This window comes from Dendropsophus ebraccatus, chromosome 4, assembly GCF_027789765.1.
Source record: "Dendropsophus ebraccatus isolate aDenEbr1 chromosome 4, aDenEbr1.pat, whole genome shotgun sequence".
NCBI lineage: Eukaryota > Metazoa > Chordata > Amphibia > Anura > Hylidae > Dendropsophus > Dendropsophus ebraccatus.
The window spans coordinates 152,204,238-152,227,137 of NC_091457.1; the positions used below are offsets into that span (position 1 = coordinate 152,204,238).

General features: G+C 41.0%; 1 protein-coding gene across 1 annotated transcript; it reads left to right on the forward strand.

Moving 5' to 3' along the window:
* The first annotated feature begins 583 nt into the window (after positions 1-583).
* On the forward strand, positions 584-22,467 carry LOC138789356 (complement factor H-related protein 1-like). The gene is made up of 10 exons (XM_069967966.1): positions 584-656; positions 2,151-2,330; positions 2,791-2,973; positions 8,802-8,978; positions 11,151-11,333; positions 12,537-12,719; positions 15,895-16,077; positions 18,041-18,238; positions 20,510-20,689; positions 22,118-22,467. The coding sequence occupies exons 1-10, from the start codon at positions 584-586 to the stop codon at positions 22,126-22,128; spliced, it is 1,551 nt and encodes a 516-aa protein (XP_069824067.1). The 3' UTR covers positions 22,129-22,467.
* Positions 22,468-22,900: the final 433 nt, after the last annotated feature.

A 22,900-nucleotide genomic window follows, 5' to 3' on the forward strand; every position in this document is an offset into this window, starting at 1 on the left:
AGAGGATCAAGTGAGGATGTATTTCATCCCCACTTAATCCCCAGGGGACCGCAGGTACGTTTGGGTCAGCGTTTAGACCTGAATACTGACTTCAGCAATGAATTCCATGTTCAGGTCCAAACGCCAATTGGAAAACATCACAGTAAACACAATACACACATACACAAAAAAACTTCTGAAAAGACCATAACCCCCCCCCCCCCCCCCCCCCCCCCCCAAACGAACACATGAAAAAAATTCCATGCGCTGCATTGATGTTTTTTTCTGGCATTTTTGTGGAGGCCAGAAAAGTGCCACAAGAAAGCTGTGTGGGAGAGCACTCCTAAAGCCTCTACTTGGTTTTTATAAATGTTTAATCCTATAGGGTACAAAATATACATGACCTTTGCTTAAAAATCGGGTTAGTTCAACATCAATGTTAGCTGACCTATGCACTTTTTGGCTTGTGCAACATCAGACGCTGTAAACATTTAACCATTTCAGGGAACAAGGATATTTACTGTATAAGTACTTTCTCCATTGCTGGTCAGTATCGGAGAGAGAAGCAACAAGCTGGAGAAGTCTCTGCTCTGGATATATCAGAATGTCTCCATCAGGATTCTTCTTCCTGCTGATATCTGCAATGTCCTGTTGTGCAGCTCCACAGCCGGAGAATGGTGAGATATCATTTACCTTATGTTGGGTTCATGCATAAGGGAAGGTCTACATTGTGCAAGTATTTCCGAGCTGGTCCAGAGACTGTACGTATTGTATAAAATGACAAATCTAAAGATTTGTATTGGATAAAGGTCTAAGGCTATGTACATACACCGTAAAATTAATAGTAAAATGTTGCCATTTGTTTTACTGTTGTTCAAAACTGTAACATAGCCACGGGTTAAAAAAAAAAAAAAAAAAAAAACAGCAGTAATTTTAAGGTAAAAAATACAGATGTATTTTCAATATAATACATTTCATTGAAGTCAATAGAAAATTGTCAGTGATATGCAGGACATTATAAGGTTTATTTCTGCTACTTTATTATGAATTTACATGTTTTTCAGTATTTACAGTATGCATCTGGGCATAGTGCAATTATTGTGTGTTGACTTTAAATCCCATGTATTCTTCTGAGGTGGTTGTCTTTTATTGGGTCATCTTTTGAGCACAAATGACATCTATAATTGTTACATTTTTATTTGCATCTAATAAATATTTAAAGATTCTTTACAATGGACATATATGCCCATGGGTTTGTCTTGGTGGATAGTGTTTTAGTGTGTTTCCAGTGATTGTCTAGAAGTGACGGTTTGCAGTATGCTTAATATAGAGGGATGGAGACCATTGTGGTTTGACCGTCACACAGAGCTTTTGTGTATAATTGTGTGTGAACCTAGTATAATAGATAAAGGTTTTAAACAAAACCTTGCTTTTTCTCAGCTTCCTCCTTTGCTCTGCCTCTCATTCATTCCTAGGCGCTTAAAGGGTGGGAGGCATTTTTTCAGGGTGGGGGGCATTTTTCAGGGTGGGAGGCATTTTTTCAATATCACTGGGGAAGGGGTGGATGAAGACAATGACGTCCGGCACCTGGCACCCGCCCTGCCTCTCTTTGCCGGCCTCTGTAGCCAGGAAACCGGAAGTCTGAGGCTTCTGGTTTCTATGGCTACCATTGGGGCTCTGTGATCACTTTGTAGAGCCCTGATTGACACTGGCAGAGAATTCTCCCTCTGAAGAGGGAGAATTCTCTGCCGGTGTCCAACGGGGCTCTGCGAAGTAGCCTATATATACTGTGTATCTATAGGGTTAACTTTCAGCACCAGAGTGCGGCTCCGTTGCTGAGAGTTGCAGGGGATCCCTGGCTATCTGATAGCCGGGACCTGCTGCGGATGACACAGGCGCAGCTCCTGCGCCTGTGTCATCCTGGATCGTTAATTAACGTCGCTGCAGCCTCAGGCATAGGCTGCAGTGACATTAATTAACTGTGGAGCGGCGGGAGAGGGTTAATATAATAAAAATAAATAAACCAAATATCTGAAAATGTTAGAAGGCAATGCAGTAGTGCAAATAATTATCTGGTCAATGATTTCATAGAAGCACTTCTTAGTCTTTACAAACCTTTTTTTGACCTTATTCCTGAAAATTCTCTTTTTATTGTTTTTTTATTTCTGTAGGTAAAAAATGTGAAATACCTCACGTAGAAAATGGACGTATAGACGGTTACAACGATCCAATAGAACCTGGAAGATCTGTAGAATATCGGTGTAAAGGAAATTATCTGTCACATTATAGAGACTATACGGGGAGGATCACATGTACTGACAATGGATGGAATCGTATGCCAAAATGCTTCAGTAAGAAACTAACCAGTTAGATAACTTGAAAACAATGGCGTTTCTTACTTTCATAGATACAGTCATGTTCACGCTAAGTAAAAAAAAAAAAAAAAAGAGAGAGAGGAAAGGCATTTGCATTTTCTTTTTAAGGCTATGTTCACATACAGTACTTTTACTCAGTATTTTGTTCAGTATTTTTCAACCAAAACCAGGAGTGGATTGGAAACACATAAAGGCTATCATCCCACACTGTTGAAATATAGTGCATGGCAAATAATTACTGTTATTTAAAAAAAACGGCTGTTATTTGCCATTAAATAACGCCCATCCTCTAAGTTTTAACAGTATGTGAACATAGCTTTTAGGTGTTTTCAATCTACTCCTGCTTTTGGTTGCAAAATACTGATCAAAAATACTGTGTGGGAACCTAGCCTATAAGTGAAAAGTAACTCATAGAAAATGTTTTGATTTATTTTAGGAATCTGTTATTACAATTACGCTTATTTTGACAATGCTAAAGTTGATCTTCAAGACATTGAATATCTGGAAGGAGAAAAAGTGGTGTTTCAGTGTACATATGATTTTCTAACACCAGATGGAAAGAATCATGGGACAAGAACGTGTCTTCCTAATGGAGAATTTTCTCCAGCCGAATGTTCTAGTAAGTTTTATTAGTTATTTGTAATAATATGGTGTTTTATGGTTTTGTGTTTTTTTTTTTCAGTTTAACACAGAAACATTGATGTCTTTCCCCATAGACTTTTATAGGTGTTTTTTTCCTGTTATTTTTACCCTTTTACAGAAGTCTATGGGGGAAAATGTCAAACATCTGTTAGTACATACTGTAGATATATTTATATCATTTATAGCAGTAATTCTTACAGAAGTTAAACTAATAAATATGCTCTTTTTTAGGACTGGCTACAGCTGTAAAAATTGTTTGTTTTTTTATATTGGTATTTCCGACCATTAAGAAAAAAAAGCTGATTTTTAATTAAAGTGTCAACTAAAGAACATATCCCAAGTTACTTATATGGTTCTATAACTATATAAGCAGCGAGACTATCCATTTATTTTTATCATAACTGCACTCACCTAAAAAAAAAGTATTATTGTTTCTCTGAAATGTCATACAGGTGTGGTCAGGGCACTGAAGTATCCTGGCCTGCAACACTTCTCCCCACTCTGCTACATGGCTTTCTCCACCATCTCCTTGTATGATTGACAGACAGAGTCTCGGAACCTTGCAAGGAATCACACTCGTGCTCTAAAAATTACTAAAAAGGACAGGCTAGATGGTCTAGGTGGTCTTTTTCTGCCGATAATATTCAATGTTTCCATGCTATCATTGTCAAAGAGATACAACTTGTTCTGGATCCACAGTGACGGTGCACCGTCAGAGCAGGTCCAGAGTGAGCTGTATCTTTCTGGTGCATAAGGACATTTTCATGTAGGGTTTTAAGAGCCCTGTCTGTCAATCACACAAGGAGAGGGTGGAATAGGCCGTATAGCAGAGTGGGGAGAGACATTACAACCTGGAGCAATTCGGTACTCTGGTCTCAACACTTTAGAACACCAATGAAAAGTGCATTTTTTAGCATATTTTTTAAAGCAAATCTATCACTACTGCACCACTTTCTTTTCCCACAAATGTTTACAATTTGTGAATTGATTCCTTAGGCCAATTCATCAGTAGGAAATTAAAGTGGGCACTCCTCTAGTGCACCACACCTGCTAATTTACAATTAGCAATTATCTCAAAGAATGGGCATTTCTCTGGAACAATAAGGCGGAGCTTAAAAGGAAGGGCGGAGCTTAAAAAGCAGGGCATTGCTGGATTCAGTACGACACTAATCAGTCAGTACAAAACAATACCTAGGTCCGAGGTTGATGAGAAACTTGCTTTAATATAATAACCTTAACAAAACATTATAACTAGAGATAAGCGAACCGGGTTTGGGTTCAAGTCCATCCGAACCCGAACGTTCGGTATTTGATTAGCGGCGGCTGCTGAACTTGGATAAAGCTCTAAGGTTTTCTGGAAAACATGGATACAGCCAATGACTATATCCATGTTTTCCACATAGCCTTAGGGCTTTATCCAACTTCAGCAGCCACCGCTAATCAAAAGCCGAACGTTCGGGTTTGGATGGACTCGAGCATGCTCCAGGTTCGCTCATCTCTAATAGCAATTCTAAATTGCTATACAGAATAATCTACAAAAGAGAGAGAGGGAATACAATATAGGGGCCTATCTACAAAGGGAGGCTGCATACAACTACAGAGGGGAATTTACAACTACAGAGAGGGATTTAAAAAATAAATAAATAAAAAGTAAAAAATCCACCTCAAAAATAAGTATTAGCCTTTTTTTTTTTTTTTTCTTTTTTTGAGAAAAAAAAACAATATAAGACCAAGTGCAGCTTTAATTTTTAAGAGCTTTATTAAAAAAAGGACTGTGATTTGTTGCTACTTTTCTTTCAGATAATTTTATAAATGTACTTAATAAATTATATATATTTTTTTTTTAATTTATAAATTTTTATTAGTTTTATCAAACAACAAACATAGCCCATAAAATCAGAAACAATACTACTACTTAAATATCCCTACCCACCCTCCCAGAGTACAACTGTCCAGGTAAGCCCATGGACCAATACAAAACTTATTCCTCCCGTAGAGTCACCCCGCGAGGCAACGAATAATGTTACTCAAATTCTTGAGACAACACATCTCTACTTCCCACTTCCACCTTCCACTAACTATTCAATATCTATTTTACTCTATCCGTACAGGGTCGCCGCCCCGTCCTGCACGAGGCCCACACCAAACCGGACCACACAAAATAACAAAACAAACTAACAAGAATAAATAATAAAATTAAATAAAATAATATTAATAAAGTAGCATGCCAAAATTAACAACCTTCTAAACTTATGACTAGGGATGAGCGAACCGAACTGTAACCAATCAGATTCGTTACGAACTCTGCAAAAAGTTCGGTTCGTCACCAAACCGAACTTGTTCGTAACGGATCTGAGTAAAATAACAATAACAAATAAAAATCAAAGAAATCCAAGACATCTTTAGAAAGTGATGCAAACACCTCTGGAATGCATCTGGGGAAACAGGGAAACAGTATTAGAGGAATCGGCATTACGGGGTTAGCGATCCTCTGCAATAATGCCGATGCTTCTAATGGTTAATATATTTAATTAATAAAACACATTTTCGTTGTAATAAAGTCACTTTCGTTGTTCAATAATTTAATTAAAACGAATCCATCATTGTGCAGTTAAATAAACTGTCAAAATATATATGTATTTTTTTTTTTTATTTATTTATTTTTTAAAGTGTATTTAATTGCACAATGATGGATTTGTTTAAATTAAATTATTGAACAACGAAACTAATTTTATTACAATGAAAATGTGTTTTATTAATTAAAAATTAATTATTGCAGGAAACTATTAAAGTCGTTAATTCATATACCCGGTAATAGAGTTTTCTGTCCTAATTAATACTTTACTTTAATTATTTACTTTAGGGTATAAACCCACACACCGTATATGCAGCAGATATGCAACAAATACGCAGCAGATTTGTTGGTACAGATTTGATGCTGTGTTCAATTATTTAGATCTAATCTGCTGCGAGTTTGCTGCGAGTTTGCTGCGAGTTTTCTGCGTATCGCAGCAGTAAATACGCTGCATATACGGTGTGTGGGTTTATACCCTTAATCTAATTATTTTATCACAATAGCATTATAAGAAGAAATATTTTGAATCATATGTGCGCTCAGCTGATTAGCTGATTGGCTCAGCGCACATATAATTAGCGGGTCCGCAGCACAGTGACTTCATTGTGCTGCGGACCAGCGAAGAGGACACATGGGGACATCAGAGGGTGAGTATACAGCTCTCCCCACCCCCTCCCCAGCACTGTACCCATCCCAGCAAGGAAGGGGGGTCACTTAACCCCTTCCTTGCTGGTATGGGTGCAGTCTGACATCAGTCTGGCCCCCAAAGGGTTAAGGGGGATGCAATGCATACTGTAAGGTGCGATCCGCTGCCGGTAGTGTATTATCCCAGGGGGTTAATGGGGCCGGGAATTACATACTGGCAGCGGGATGACAATCCCGCTTCCAGAATGTAATTTCATTGGAATTCACAGGGGCGGTATCCGCTGCGGATCCGCCTGTGTGAATTTACCCAAGCCGGAGCCGACACACTAAGCTCAGTGTGCTGGCTCCGGCGAAGATAGAAGAAAGAAGAAAGACCACTGGCACCCGGCTCTTCCCAGTACCCCTGGTGGCATTGGGTACTGGGGTAATAATGGAGGTGTTAGTGTTAGCCATTTGTTTTAATTAAATTATTGAACAACGAAAGTGACTTTATTACAATGAAAATGTGTTTTATTAATAAATATATTAACCATTAGGGGAGTCGGCATTATTGCCGGCTATTTTTTTTTCCCACTATTTTTGCACTTTGATTTTTTCCACTCTTTTCATTGTAATAGCAACTGCAACTACACGAAACTATACCCTATCACACTCCCACTATTGTAGCTGCAATTATTCAGCCGTTATTACAAGGTTCGTTTTCGGTTCGGTTCGTAAGAATCCGAACTTCAGGAAAGTTCTGGGGATCGAACCGAACCGAACTTTTCAAAAGTTTGCTCATCCCTACTGCAGACTACTTCAGCAGACTGAGCCGCGGCAGGCCTCTTTAACCATCAAACCCAGTCACACACAGTGCATCTACCAGCGCCAGCCATCCACCTTCTCCAGATGGACGTGCAACACTTGGCAGACCCACCCCACTCTTGTCTCGTTTGCGCTAAACCTCTCCAATATCACTGCAGAGGTGTCGCGCTTCTTCCGTACACCCCTGATGACCAGTCAACCATTTATTATGCCCAACAATGGCGTTGAGGGAGACCAAATTCTTTACACACTCAACACTGGGGCTGTAGCGATGCAAGGTCCACCCAAGGTTAAAAAAAAAACTAAAAAAAAACTGGAGATTTCACCTACTTCTACGTATATTCACACACGGCCACCCCCCTAAGCATTCCCCATATCTTATCACAAACACTCCTGTGCCCCACCGGTCACAATCCTTCATGGAGATATTACACCAAAACTGCCTACCAAGCCATCTCCTTGGGCTATAAAACAATAATGATTACCATGGTTATTCATGTCTTTTACCCACCCCGATCCACCCACCCTTCCAGCTGACAGGAACATCCAAAAAAATTATTATATTTCTATTAGTCAGTTCTGCATCAATGATTGATCCATGATCAATGTGTTTTTACTTAAGGATAGAGATGAGCGAACCTGGAGCATGCTCGAATCCATCCGAACCTGAACTTTCGGCATTTGATTAGCGGTGGCTGCTGAAGTTGAATAAAGCCCTAAGGCTATGTGGAAAACATGGATATAGTCATTGGCTGTATCCATGTTTTCCAGACAACCTTAGAGCTTTATCCAAGTTCAGCAGCCACCACTAATCAAATGCCGAGAGTTCGGGTTCGGATCGACTCGAACCCAAACCCGGTTCGCTCATCTCTACTTAAGGATAAAGAATCCAATAGAGTCCAATAACTCACTTTATAACAAGACAACTTTTTTTAACCTTTTTATTTTTACACATTGAGGCTATGTTCACACTGCGTACGATTCCGGCCGCATTTCGTACGCCGCCGTACATGTGCGGCTGAAACTACGGGCGTGGGAAAAATCGACATGCGGCCGGATGCGTACGAACCGCGAACTTACGCCCATAGTACAGTTATGCTTCCTTAGCTTGTTTCGAAGCGATCTGAAGCAGGTCATTTACTTGGAAATCTTCGCCCAGCCCAATAAAACTCACAGAACCTTTCGGATCAAAAAATCAAGTTCAATTTGGCTGAAATAAGTACTCTGTACAGGACGGCATGGAAATCCACGGCCGTGAGTTGGAACATTTCCGTCCTCAAACAATGGTCTTGTTCATTTTTCACAGCGCCGTATACGATCCGTAAGCTCATACGTAGTGTGCATTGTGCGGCCGTATATCGTATACTTTCAAGCGAACGCATCAACCTCAAAACTACGTGCGTATATTAGCGGTTCACAATACGGCCGAAAAGATACGTAGTGTGAACATAGCCTGAGGGTGATTTATCAAACATGGTGTAAAGTGAAACTGGCTCAGTTGCCCCTAGCAACCAATCAGATTCCACCTGTCATTCGTCACAGATTCCTTTGAAAATGAAAGGTGGAATCTGATTGGTTGCTAGGGGCAACTAAGCCAGTTTCACTTTACACCGTGTTTGATAAATCTCCCCCATTGTTCATGATGCTGTTTCCATTCTCTGATATTATTATTATATGTTATATAGTTCCCATAGGTATAAATTCTTGTATTACATTTATTATTTAATGTATTTTGCAAATTTACAAATTCCGTTTCCTACATTTTTTCCCCTTGATCCCAGAACCATGCCAGGCTCCTGATCTTCCAAATGGAAAATTCAATCCAATTAAAGATGAATTTAAGAATGGAGAATATTTGCAGTATGAATGCAATAAGGGTTATACAACGATCAATGGAAAAGTTGGTGGCACTGCATTGTGTTACAGTGGAACATGGCAAGAAAAGCTTAAGTGTATACGTAAGTCTCTTTTGTCTATTCTTTAAAAACTGATAACAAAGATAAGGCTGGGTTCACACTACGTTTTTGCAATCCGTTTTTAGCAAAAAACGGATGATAAACTGATGAAAAAAACGGATTCAACTGTGTGCAGATCCGTTTTTATTTTTTTTAGCGTACACAAAAACATGGCCAACCTCATTTTTGTGTACGCAAAAAAAACGGATGAAAGAAACGGATTGCCGCAGGCGGTCGCTCATCAGTTCAGCTGGGGGGGGGGGGGGTTGTCGGGTGCTGTGGGCGGCCACCGCTCATCAGTTCAGAGCTGGGGGGGTGCTTTCAGAGAGGGAGACAGTGATCAGCAGCAGCTGTCACTGTCTCAGTGCCCTCCCTCTTTTCAATGTGCTGGGTTAGAAGCAATGACCTAGCCCATTGAAGAGACTGAGGACACGTGATGCCGTCTCGGAGGGTCGGGGCCAGGAGCAGGGAGCGTGTCGGAGTGGACTGAGAGCTGATGATTCTATGCAATCGGTGGGGGGTAGGGGCACATAGATAACAGCAAAACTGTGCAGAATCCATAATAACTTTATATTGGAAAGATGGAAAGCTACGAATGGGCAACGTATTAATGCAAAAATAATTTAAAGGGGAAAACCCCTTTTATTCATTCTTGTGAATGTATGTAGTGTTGTGCATAATTCAGGTCAAGAGGACAAAAAGGTTTCCTGGCAAAATCTGAAATTTAGGTGAATGCCCCCCCCCATGCAGTAAAATAATGAGACAAAATACCTATTTCCACAACTTCCCTGCACCACCCGTTGTCAACTTATAGTCCACACTCCCTTTCTCTTCTCTATCCTTCCAACAGCATTCTGTTCCCTGCTTAGACAATTGCTGGGCTGAGCAGGGAGCAAGACGTTGGAAGGAAAGTAAAGACAAAATGGGACAGTCATCTATGAAAAGCCACGTAGACTCCATGAATTAATAGCTTGTAGAATCACATTTAGCATCAATGTGTCCACTCTTTGCCCACTCTTCTTTACAATGTTTCTCCAGTCCATTAAGGTTTGTTGGCATTAGTTTATAAGCAGATCTTTAAAAAGGGAGAAAAACATGACCACTTTCCTCCAGAGACAGCGCCACTCGTCTCCTGTTTTGGTGGGGTTTTGCAACTCACTTCCATTGAAGTGAATGGAGCTTAATTGCATACCACACCTGAACTGGAGACGACACTCTTGATGTCTCTGGAAGAAAGTGGCCATGTTTTTCTAATGTTGGATAACCCTTTTCAGGTCCCTCCACAGCATTTCAGTTGTTGTGTTGAGGTCGGGACTTTAACTGGGTTATTGCAACACTTTGATTTTTTTCAGCCATTTTATTGTAGATTGGCTGTGTTCTTAAAGGGGTTATCCAGCGCTACAAAAACATGGCCACTTTCCCCCTACTGTTGTCTCCAGTTTGGGTGGGGTTTTGAAACTCAGTTCCATTGAAGTAAATGGAGCTTAAAGGGGTAGTCCACCCAAAAAAAATTTCTTTCAAATCAACTGGTACCATAAAGTGCCAGAGATTTGTAATTCACTTCTATTAAAAAATCTCAAGTTTTCCAGTACTTATCAGCTGCTGTGTGTCCAGCAGGAAGTGGTGTTTTCTTTCCTGTCTGACACAGTGCTCTCTGTTGCCTCCTTTGACCATGTCAGGAACTGTCCAAAACAGGAGCAAATCCTCATAGAAAACCTCTCCTGCTCTCCAGACTCGAAATAATACAACTTCCTGTTGGGCATACAGCAGCTGATAAGTACTGGAAGGCTTGAGATTTTTTAATAGAAGTAAATTACAAATCTCTGGCACTTCATGGCAGCAATTGATTTGAAAGAAAATTTTTTTGGGTGAACTACCCCTTTAATTGCAAACTGCACCTGAACTGGAGACAACAGCAGGGGGAAAAGTGGCCATGTTTTTGTAGTGCTGGATAACCCCTTTAAGGACATATAAATATGAATCTTTATGAATAGGTATTGAGTATTTCTCGATAAACTTCTCTCCACCTATCAATCAAGGTAACACTATGAAGGGATTTATCAACCCAAAGTATGTCGGAAAAAAGCCACAGATTTTTGGTTTCCGCAAAAATCTAAAAGTTGTATAGTTATTGTACTCACTTAGTAGATTTGCTAACTTATCCTTCTTTTTCAGAAATTGGTGCACCGTGTGGTCCTCCACCAGTTCTACCATTTGGAGTCACCATAGGCTTTAGCAAACCCTCCTATAACTCTGGTGAATCTGTGGAGTATGGATGCTCAGAATATTTTATTCTTAAAGGGAAAAAGATTGTTACATGTTTACATGGCGTCTGGGAGGAAGCTCCAGTATGTCTGGGTATGTCCATTATACTTTATCACAATGAGCACACAAACAGCAAAAAGGAAATCAAATCACTATAAAATATGACATACAGAGGAAATATTCTTCTTATGCTGGATTGTCATCCTGAAAAAAGTGTCAGGTCTAGATGGTTTGGGTTGCGGGGCTAACAATATAATCAGAAGTAGCGGAGTGGGCGAACCTAGAGTCAAAGGTGGAGCTGTAAATAAAGGGTGTGGTTATGCAAATAAGGACTATGATAGGTTATTGCATGATTCCCATTCTGTGTATTCATACTAAGAAAATAATATACATACTGAATTTGAGGTCCAGATGTGTCCATCCTTACCTTTCCTCGTGGCTCAGTTTTTAGCAAAATGTGCATTGCATGATGACTAACTTGAAAAAAAAATCATGATTTATAAAAATGTATGTGCTAAATTTATGTGAATATCTTGACACCTTTTTCGTGACATAATATACTGCTTGTCAGTAGTAAATTTGGGTCAATATATTCACCCCTTTTTTGAGAAAAACAAAAAATTCATGGAAAATTTAAAAGTAAGCTTATTGAAAAAACTGCATCCTCAAATAATTTAAAACTGAATTTACAAAATTAACCCTTTCGCTGGCTCACCAGAATTAAAGGGAAGGTGATTCTTTTTTGTAAATTCTGTGTCAATTATAATTAATCAATTATAAGTCATTAACTTCCTGCTGGAACAATAAAAGTATTATCGGAAAATTTGCATTACCTCGACAAATGCCCCACATTGTGCTGGAGCCGCAATCGGTTAACCCTATAGATGCTGCCGTCATTGTGACTGCAGCATCTGTAAGGAAAAACAGAGGGAGAATTCCCACTCTGTTTACCATCATGGCTATGTGAAGTGATCTCACAGCCCCGACTGTAGCTATGTCCACCGGAGGCCTCCAGTGTCATAGCTACGGTGGCTGATCAGCCTCAGCCCTTAGCCCCTAGGCCTAGGTCCCCGTGGTGGGAAAGTTAAAAAAAAAAGTGTAAGTGTAAAAAATAAAAATAAAATAAATAAATAAGTAAATAAAGTGAAATAAAGAAATAACCCTCATATCCCCTAATATAAAGGAAAACTATTTTTTGTCAGTGACTCCTTTTAGCCAGTTATAGTTAGTCACACATTTTGACCTGTTCATCATGTGTTTATTTATCTGAATACTTCTTTATGTTTTTTATTTTAGCCACCACTTGTACAGCTCCGCCTCCTGTTCCCAATTCCAAACTTTCTACAGAAATTAAAGCCAGCTATGCACCTGGTGAAAAAGTTACTTATATGTGTGATCCTGGTTATTCCTTTGGAAGATTTACTACAGGAGAAGCACAATGTGAAAACACAAATTGGATCAAAGTACCAGAGTGTAAACGTGAGTAAAATTCCAACCAAACCTCATTTACTGAGTAACTCTCTAGCTTAATTTATCCTTTTTTTACCCAAAAAATGCGTGCAGCCATATTGCTATCAGATGCTTTGCTGATACAAAAAAAATAATAAAAATCTCTTTATTAAGGTAAATTTTAATTAAAATACATACAAAAATAGATGAAAAAAAGATAAAAAACAAAGAAATTGGGGGAATGAAACAAACCAGGTAATTAGGTGTGTGGGACTTGGTGCAGTGTATACATCCTCTTATTTGGTATGTACATTTATAATCATTTGTTGGTGATTTCACCTTAGTGTATTGATTATTCAGCTATTGGAGCTCTAGACAGGTTGTTTACCGTGTGCACTTTATTTTATGCTGCTAATTAACACTGTTTACATTACTTCTATTCAATAGAGGATGCCTACACTGCCATAGTTATCTTAGTCTCTTGCATGTGCAATATATGATTTCATAAAACATTTTTCTATGTCCCCTCACCAATTTATGTATTTGGTTTGTTTCATTCCCCCAATTTCTTTGTTTTTTATCTTTTTTTCATCTATTTTTGTATGTATTTTAATTAAAATTTACCTTAATAAAGAGATACAATTATATTTATTTGTGAGTGTCCTGCACTTTTTTTGATCCCTTGCGGATTTTTGTTTTGGTATAGTATATATTTCTATGTGCGTTCTGGACTGAATTGTTTTGGGTATTCTTTTTTGGATAAAAAAAATAATAAAAATGTTTGAGAAAACAATCTGATAGAAGCATACAACTAACCTCTGGACTCCAGACCCAAGAATCAGGCCCACAGCCAGTGGTGTAGCTACCACGGTCACAACAGTTGCCGCCGCCGCGTCCGGGCCGCTACCAGGGGGGAGCCCACAAGGCCTGATTCTGCCCCCCTCCCATTCCCCCTTGTGATCGCAAGCAGTTTTGCTTGCGATCACAAGAGGAAGGCTGGGAGGGGCCCCCGGCTGACGCAAGGCTTCCCGGCTCTGCCCGGTCCCATCCCCGGCAGCACATGCATTGTTGAGGTCAGTGTGCGCCGGGGAAGTACTTCCAGCACAGGGAGAGTCTACAACATGTGTTCCCAGTGCCAGAAGTAACATCCCCGGCGCACACCGAGCTCACTGATGTATGTGCTGCCTGGGACGGGACCAGACAGAGCAGGGAACCGCGCGTCAGCTGACAGCCAGAGCGGACTGCAGGAGAGAAGAGAGACACTGCGGGGGAACAAGTTGTCAGGTGAGTTGTGTTGTTGTTGTTTTTTTTTTGCATAGACCGGGGGCCATTATAAGGGGATACATGGGGGACCATCTATAAGGGGGATACAGGGGGGAACCATCTATAAGGGGGATACAGGGGGGGACCATCTATAAGGGGGATTCAGGGGGGACCATCTATAAGGGGGATTCATGGGGACCATCTATAAGGGGGATACATGCGGACCATCTATAAGGGAGATACATGGGGGGGCCATCTATAAGGGGGATACATGGGGATCATCTATAAGGAGGATAACATGGGGGCCATCTATAAGGGGGATAACATGGGGACCGTCTTTCAGGGTGACAACACAGGGGGGCATCTATAAGGGGGAAACATTGGGGGCCATCTATAAAGGGGACTACACAGGGGGTGTATGCAATAGGGCATGTACTATAGTGGACCACACATAGGGGGCATATACTATAAGGGGGGTCACATACAGTCAGCCTACCCACTAAAGGAAGGCTTAAAGAGGCCAATACAGATGTGCAGTTTGTAGAGAGATAACAATGGTGCCAGAGTGAGGAGCCTAATATATTTGTCTGGCAGATTCTGTGGATTTATGGATCGGAGAAATTCTCATAATGGCCCAGGGCAGATGGAGAAAGAAAATGAAAAGGGAGGAACTCCAATCAGAGAAGACGTCCCATGTGAGTCACTAAATATAACTGCACTATAATGTATATGGTGTATAAAACCTGTGTGGAGCTGGGGCTACCTCTATATGACTGGATGAGGTGATAGCGATCTGTGTACAGTGGATTATTCAGTAGCAGCAGTGGTATTAGTCAGTATGTGGTGGTGTTATTTGTTACTTGTAATCTGGTACAGTGTTTTATTGGTCTTGGAGGGGGGGCGGTCAAGTTGACCTCTTGCACCAGGGCCCCGGAGACATTAGCTACGCCCCTGCCCCCAGCATAACACAGGGCCCTAGAGTAAGGCACCCCCGGCATATTACAGACCCAAGAACCAGGCCTCCTCCTCCCCAAACATATCACAGACCCCAGAATCAGGCCCCAGCATGTTACAGACCCCAGAATCAGGCCCGAGCATAACATAAACACCATAACCAGTCTCCCAGTATCCTACAGACCCCAGATCCACCCCTTTCTCCACCTGCTGCTGCCTTCTGCCAATCAAATTCCTCCTTTCCCTTTTTGAAGTCTCTCCGCTCGCACCTCCTTGGCTGATCATTGTTGCATTGCTGCACACCAGGTAAAAGTGCATTTCTGCTATTCCGTGTATCCTGACCCATGCCTGTTTCTCAGATCATTCTTTCTACTTGACATCTGTCTGTACTGTATGTCTCTCCCACTTCCAACTCAATTTGACTTACCTGTCTTTAAAGGCGTTTGCCCTGATCCTTCACCTGTCTGACTACGATACCCATCTCATTACTGGTACTACGCTCAAGACCAGGAGTGCCATTTTTTGATGCTTTGGTATGGGTAGTATCCTAAATACCCTTTTCACAGCTGCAGTCCACAAGATTGAGTTGCTAGATGTTAGGCCAGGGCTACACTGCAATTTCTTATAACGCAAAAAGATTGACTATTGAGCTGCATATAAAGACTAAAAGATTGCATGCATCTCAGTGTATTGCTTTGGTCTGCAGCTATAACTCGATAACTTCAGTCTTGTAGCGCTATGGACCTGGTGTACCTAAACCTTCAGGCAACTTCTTACTTGTGATAGAGACATGTCATAAACTGTAATCATTGCGGGTCTGGCTGCTGAGACCACCAAAACTGCTAGAATGAAGGGACAGAAGTGCCTGGGACATAAAGTTAAATTGTGTGGCAGTAAAAAGAAAACCAACAATAAACGTATTATTATTTATTTTTTTTTTGCTATGCAATTATTATATTCCATTTACTTACTTATCCTTCTTTTTCAGAAATCGGCGCACAGTGTGGTCCACCACCAGTTGTACAATTTGGAAACACCATAAGCTTGAGTAAAGATTCCTATAAATCTGGAGAATCTGTGGAATATAAATGCCCAGAATATTATGTTCTGAATGGAAACAGTGTTGTGAGCTGTATAAATGGTGTCTGGGATGATGCTCCAGTTTGTCTAGGTATGTCCATTATACAGTACTTTATCACAATGTGCAAAAAAATTGTGGTGAGCCCCCAGATGTTGTAGCGGTGGGACGGCCGGTCACTTGTTAGGTCGAAGTGTGACACCACTTCTTGAGGTGGATGGCCGAGATACAGCTTTAGGCTATGTTCACACTAGGTAGAAAGAGTGGGTGGAAAGAGTGCAATAAGAGAACGGGATAGAGAAGAGAGAATAGAGCAGAAGAAAGAAGAAATCCTACTGGACAACAGAATCTGGTACACACATAAACAATAACCCTTTCATTTACTTCAGTTTATGAGAGGTGTAAAGAATAGCAACACCCACAGTGGGACACCACAAAATGACATAATAGGGACCTTCTCCTAGGACTGCATCTAACTTTTTCACGCATCCGGAGTGCAGCAGAGTTCAAAGGCAGCTGGCTGACAAGTCTATGGCCGAGAGTAATGGAGCCCTTCACTAATGCTGTAGATTCACTCATTTCTATTTTTCTCCTGTCATTAATCTCGTCTGTATTCTGACTTTCTGCTATTACTTTTGACTATTCTCTTGATTCTGATTTTTTAACATGTTGTCCATGTTTAACTTCTGTATTTATTTGTTTGTTTTTGTCTGCGTTTTATGTTTACACGTTTGGCACAGGCATGTCGCCCAGTTGTCCACTACCATTTAGGGTATGTTCACACTGAGTAAAACAGGTGGAATTCTGCGGCACAAAGTTCCTGCCTCTCTCAGGAGGCCATAGCGTCTATGGGAGAGCGCACGCTCCTCCACAGCCGCCGCTCTCCGCTCAAAGAAGTGACATGTCACTCCTCTGCACGAAGAGCGGCAGCGGCGGAGGAGAGCGCTCTCTTTCATTCACTCACAGCGGGACACTGAGCGGAATCCCACCATATTTGCTCAGTGTGAACATACCCTAAGGCTACGTGCACACAGAGTAAAACTGGCGGAATTCAACAGCAGAATCCCCCACCGTGGAATCCCGTCAGCCTCCCTGTCATAATGACAGTCTATGGGAGGCTTGCGCGCCTCCTCTCTGCACTGAAAAATGAACATGGAATTCTGCCAGGTTTGCTCTGTGTGCATGGAGCCTTAGGGTAGTTGCGACAAGTAGGTATGGACAGCTGGGTGGGGGTAGCATCAGGGCCCACTGTCTCCCTATTCCCTTCTGGCCAATTTAAAACATTCAAGTAATTTTTTACTTCAAACACAAAGGCACCATACCAAAAATTAGCTACTTTGCCTACCACCAACTCTCAGGTGATTCACTTTCATGAGAGCCCCAGAATGTTTTTTTTGTTTTTTTTTATTACAATCTTCCCCAATACAAGTTAAAATCCCTCCCCTTTCCATTTTACAAAAAAAAAAGTAAAAATAAACATATTTGGTATTGTAGCGTGTGGAATCGTTAAGGTTTGTACGAAGATGAAGCATTGGCTTTTGAATCCCGATGTCTGGCTGATTTATGGAAGCTCAAGGATTGCCTGGAAAATATGGATATAGCTATGGCTTGTATCCATGTTTTCCAGGGTCTTATTCCTGTTATCCAGCCTGTCCTCAGGCTTTGTCCACTTCTCCACAGAGTGGGCAGACAATGGGATTCAAAAGCCAGTGCTTTGAAAGTAGTTATTACAAAACACAATTGTCCTTGAAAAAAAAAACATACTTGGCCTTGTACATGGAAAAATTAAAAGGCTATGAAGGTGAGAAGGAAAAAACAAAAACAGAAAAATGAAAATTGTCTCTGTTCTCAAGGCCAAATGCACTGTGTACCAAAGGGGATAAAATAGAGATCTAGAGACCTAAAATACACGTCAAATATAATCCAAAAATCCCTAACTTTTTGTGAGTAGCGTATATCATATGGTATTATTGATAAGGATCCGATTGGCTAATTGTAATCTTGCTGTATAAAAAAGTTAAACTAATAATGTGAAATGCCCATTTTATGGTTCCAGAGCCGTGTACAGCAAGGGAAAGGGACATGAAAGAAAATAATATACAGCTAAAGTGGACATCTTCTAGAGACCTTTATATTCCACATGGTGATGTCATAGAATTTTTGTGCGAATATGGATATGAGTCTCCTTTATGCACCGAAATGAGAAGTCATTGTAAACAAGGGAGGCTGAATTATCCAAAATGCTTCAAGAGAGGTAAGTTCACAGAGTGATCTTATTACTACTTCCTGTGAGACAGACCATACACCTCTAACGTGACTGCAGCCTGTGAGACAGATCCTACACTTCTAATAATGTGACTGCAGCCTGTGAGACAGACCCTGCCCCTCTAATAATGTGACTGCAGCCTGTGAGACAGACCCTGCCCCTCTAATAATGTGACTGCAGCCTGTGAGACAGACCCTGCACCTATAATAATGTGACTGAAGCCTGTAAGACAGATCCTGTATATCTAATAATGTTACTGCAGCCTTTCAAACTGTGCTCCTCTAATAATGTGCCTGCAGCCTGTGAGACAGACCCTAGGCCTCTAATGATTATACATTCCTATGTAGACCAGATGATTTAAAATAAAAAAAAGGAAGCTGGGGTTCTTTTGAAAATAAAGATTAGAGATGGCTACATTGAGCATATCTGGCTTCAAGGGATATATCTGTATGCGGGGAGTGGGGTACCTGGCTACAAGGGGCATATCTGGCTGCAGGGGGGCATACCTGGCTACAAGGGGAATATCTGATATCTGTCTGCAGGGGGGCATACCATATCCTCCTCTTCCTCAGGCCACCCCAAAAGCACAAAGCACAAGAAGAAATGCTTGAAAGGATTGCTTCTTCCATTGAAAACAATAGGACATGAAAAAACACTTTTTTTGCTGAGAAAAAACAAGTTTTTTATACACAGTTTTCCAGAGGTCCAATAGTCCCATTAGTATAGACGCCATAGTTTAGCTTTTTAATGTAGTTTGTTTAGGGTTCGATTTAGATGAACACAAATTTTACGTAAAAAATCGGCGAACCTGCCGATCCGAACTTTAGAAAAGTTTGCTCATCTCTAAATATTATGTACTAGGCTATGCCTATAGCAAAGCCATCGGCATGCCGTCCTGTAGTGACCACATAGCATATGAAGAGTTACAGCTAATGTACCACTAAATTTAACAAATGTGCTAGTTTGGTGCCCTGGAGGCGGGCACATCACCCCCAGTACCCCCCTAGTTGACATGTCACCTTCTGAATCATTTTCTCCCACAGAGAGAGTCCCTTACCCCTGTCCAATGCTTCACATTTCAGATGATCACTACAGACTACCCAGCATGTGACGGGTTAACTGCCAGGAACAGACTCTCCTCCATTCCCGGCAGTAGTAGCAGGATGTGTATTACAGTCGAAATACTGCTGCTGCTGCAGCGCTGCAGTGTGACGGAGGGAGCTCTCATTCTCATTACATACAGACTTGTCTCGTTCCCTGGCAATTGCAGCAGGGTCCTGGCTGGGGGGGAGGGGGGGCTATTGGGTGCAGTGAAGACACTTCCCCCCCCCCCAGGTGCTACCGTCCATTTATCGAAACGCCATCTGGTTCCCACGTTCGGTGCTGATTTCTTCATGTGCACTGTCCCACTCTGTGCACTATGCTCTATGCCCCTGCTCGATCCCCTCCCTTCGGTGACATGCCTCTATTAGAATCAAGCTTGGTCACGTTACCATGGGGAGAGAATAAAATATTACATTGGGGGCACTGGGCCCACCTCTACTTCATAGAGTCAGCTGGTGAACATAAAAAGAAACTGCCATCGGTCGCAGGAACTTAGCAACCTTTTGAAAAATGGACCACGCCACCGTGATCTCCGTGGTGGTGCCAACCAGCTAGTGGGGAGAAAAATTCCCTTAGCAAACTGGTATATTCACCTTAATGACCTGTCCCAGCCTGAAGTCCAGACAGACGTTGGTCTTATTTTGTAAAATAGATGCTTGGAATGTTTGGAACCCTTTGGATTGTCCTGGACGTGAATCCCAAGGTTTCTTGGGGGGTGTTATTTGGTTGAGTTCACATGTAGAGTCCCAATGTAGAGTTTATTGAGTGCAAGAGGCTTACCCTTATCATGCTACAAAATAACCAGTAAGTGGGAGCAGAGTACACAATATACATTACATCTACATAAAAATTTTGGAGTATAACATAACTCAACAGCCACAATAAGCAGTTTGGTGGGTGATCTATCTGACTGTCATTTCCTTCAGTGGGAGACTATATTACTCCTCATGTACACACAAAAGCCTATTCTAAAAAAAAATCAAGGAAGGTACAGTAAGCTCAACTAAAAATTGGGGACCATTTGCCTTATATCACAATACATCCCATACAGTGCTTATCCTGATGGCTCAGCCTCTCTGCTATCCTGAATGCTTTTCTATGCTCATATCTTTACAATCAAAATGATTATTATTATTATTATTATTTATTTTGCAGGTTATTGTGTATTGGATCAATCAGCAATGCTTACCAATAATATTCATTACAAAATAAGCTCTGTAGTGGCCGATGGACGAACAATTATATTTCAGTGTAATGAAGGAATGATCCCAACATATAACCTGGAAGCCAAATGTGTACAGACAAAAATACACTATCCAAAATGTGTTACTGCAAGTAAGTCTATATGTTCCGGGACTGTGCTTGTAATCCAAATCCACTCTTACACCAAAGCAATTTTTCCCATAAGAAATCATAGAAATGCAGACAATTGGTTCCACACCCCCAAAAAAATGATTTATTATTCTGAATAACATGTAAAACAAATGAAACAAACATTCAGAAACAGCAGAATATGTGATATTATAAGTTACTGTACAGTAATGGAGAGGATGGGAAACACAAGAGCTGACAGAGACTGCAGGGAGCAGGAAGGAATGAGCAGGGCAGATGTGGGCACATATAGCAGCCCTCTCTCTCCGGGGAGAGAGGGGTTACAGCTATGGAGAGATTACCTCCACAGTCATGTCCCCTGATGTAAGCCCCAGCCTGATGTAGGCCCCAGCCTGAAGTGGATCTGCTATGACTTGGGAAGTGAGGGAGACTTCCTGGGTCAGAGTACAGTGCTGTAGACCCCGCTATGCAGACCATGCCCCTCCCCCACTCCCGCTCTTACCCAGAAAAACTGTGAGCTCTTAAACCAAAACTCTCTTAAACCAAGGTACCACTGCACTTATATTTATTTATTTGATATGAGCATTCAATAAACGTAATCATTACAAAAACCATTCTGTTTGCCATTGAAGACACAGTCCATATTTTTCACTCACAGGGCACTGTAAACTCCTGTGTTATACAAGTTGGGTTTCATTAGATTGGATGATTGATTGGCTGATTAAAATTTTTATTTGATTGTGATTTTCCGATTTTTGACACTTTTACATGAACATGGGTTAACAAATTTGTCCTTTTATAATAGTCCCAGTATTTAGCTAATACTAAAGTTTGGCCTTTTTAAAGAAATTCATTAAGATTCGATTCGTGAATATTAACGAATTGGACCCAAAATTCGGGAACCTTGTAAATTCCTTCCTGCTTCGCTCATCTCTAATTACCATTGCTTCTCACTTTGGCGCCCTCTCATATTACAGCTTAAATAAACAGAAATCTAAAGTCTTACCTTTAAAATTAGCCAAAATTACGTTGCATAATCTTTAATCAGGATACCCACTAGACGGGCAAATTACTGGCATTAAGTATCTAGGACTTACAGTTACTACCTCTTCCACAACTCTCCCACTATCTCATGGGAATTATATACCCTTCCTCCTCTTTTTACAGTAAGACTTTGCTTCTCTTAATAAGGTAGAGACCTCCTGGATGGGAGGGTGTTAAAAAAGGATGCTCCTCCCCAAACTCATTGACCACGTTTTTGTGTATGCTAAAAGTAACCATTTAGAAACGGATGCGTTAGATGGATAGGAAAAACGCAGTGTGAACCAAGCCACAGAGTTATTGTTTAGCCTTTATCTTTAATTTTCTTCAAGATTGATTTTTAACATTAGACAAAAAGCAGTAATTCTTTTCTATTTTCTCCTTTTTTAGGACCATCTTAAGTCTGATAACAGTCAATATATACAGGATGTGACTGCAGCCGACAACAGGAAGAAGATACCTGCAATGTCCACTATAGACAAACTTCTTTGTTACTACATTCACTCACATATAACAGTTATCATTTACCCTGTTTTGTAACTTCTACGTGTCTCTTGGTAAAACAGTAAAACTATAAAAACCTGGCATAGATATTTATTTATATTTTTGATGTGCTTTTTCTGTAGCTCTTCTATCTAACAGAAAGCAAACACTAATATTAGCCCCTTCCATCCTCATGATGAACTTGGTATAACTCAATGGAAGTTTACAGTGCACAGTGCATGAACAAACAATCCCCCACAGTCAGCCTTCCTATCCTCTCTGTCCCTTTTTCACTCTGTTAGTCTCTCCCTGCTCTGCTGTAACTGCCTGCTGCCATCCTGCTCTCTCCTCCACACACAGCCGACTGGCCACCTCCGTTACCAAACCGCCTTATATAGAGAGGGAGGTGCTGACATAACAGAGGGGCCTGAAGCTGATTGGATGGGCACTAGGGATTATAGTTAATCCCTTTTCGCACCCAGTGAGGCTCCAGACAGCATATGCGGCCGCCATTTTTTTTTTAGGGGGGGGGGGCAGGGATTTCCTTAACGAATTGTCAGGAATTCGCTTTGCAGAAAGAAGCAAATTGACGACCTAATTTGCAGTGAATTTTGATTTGCCGGATTCGCTTTGCTCAGCTCTACACAGGTAGAGATGTCATAGCTGACCTGTATTCTGGACAACTAGAGA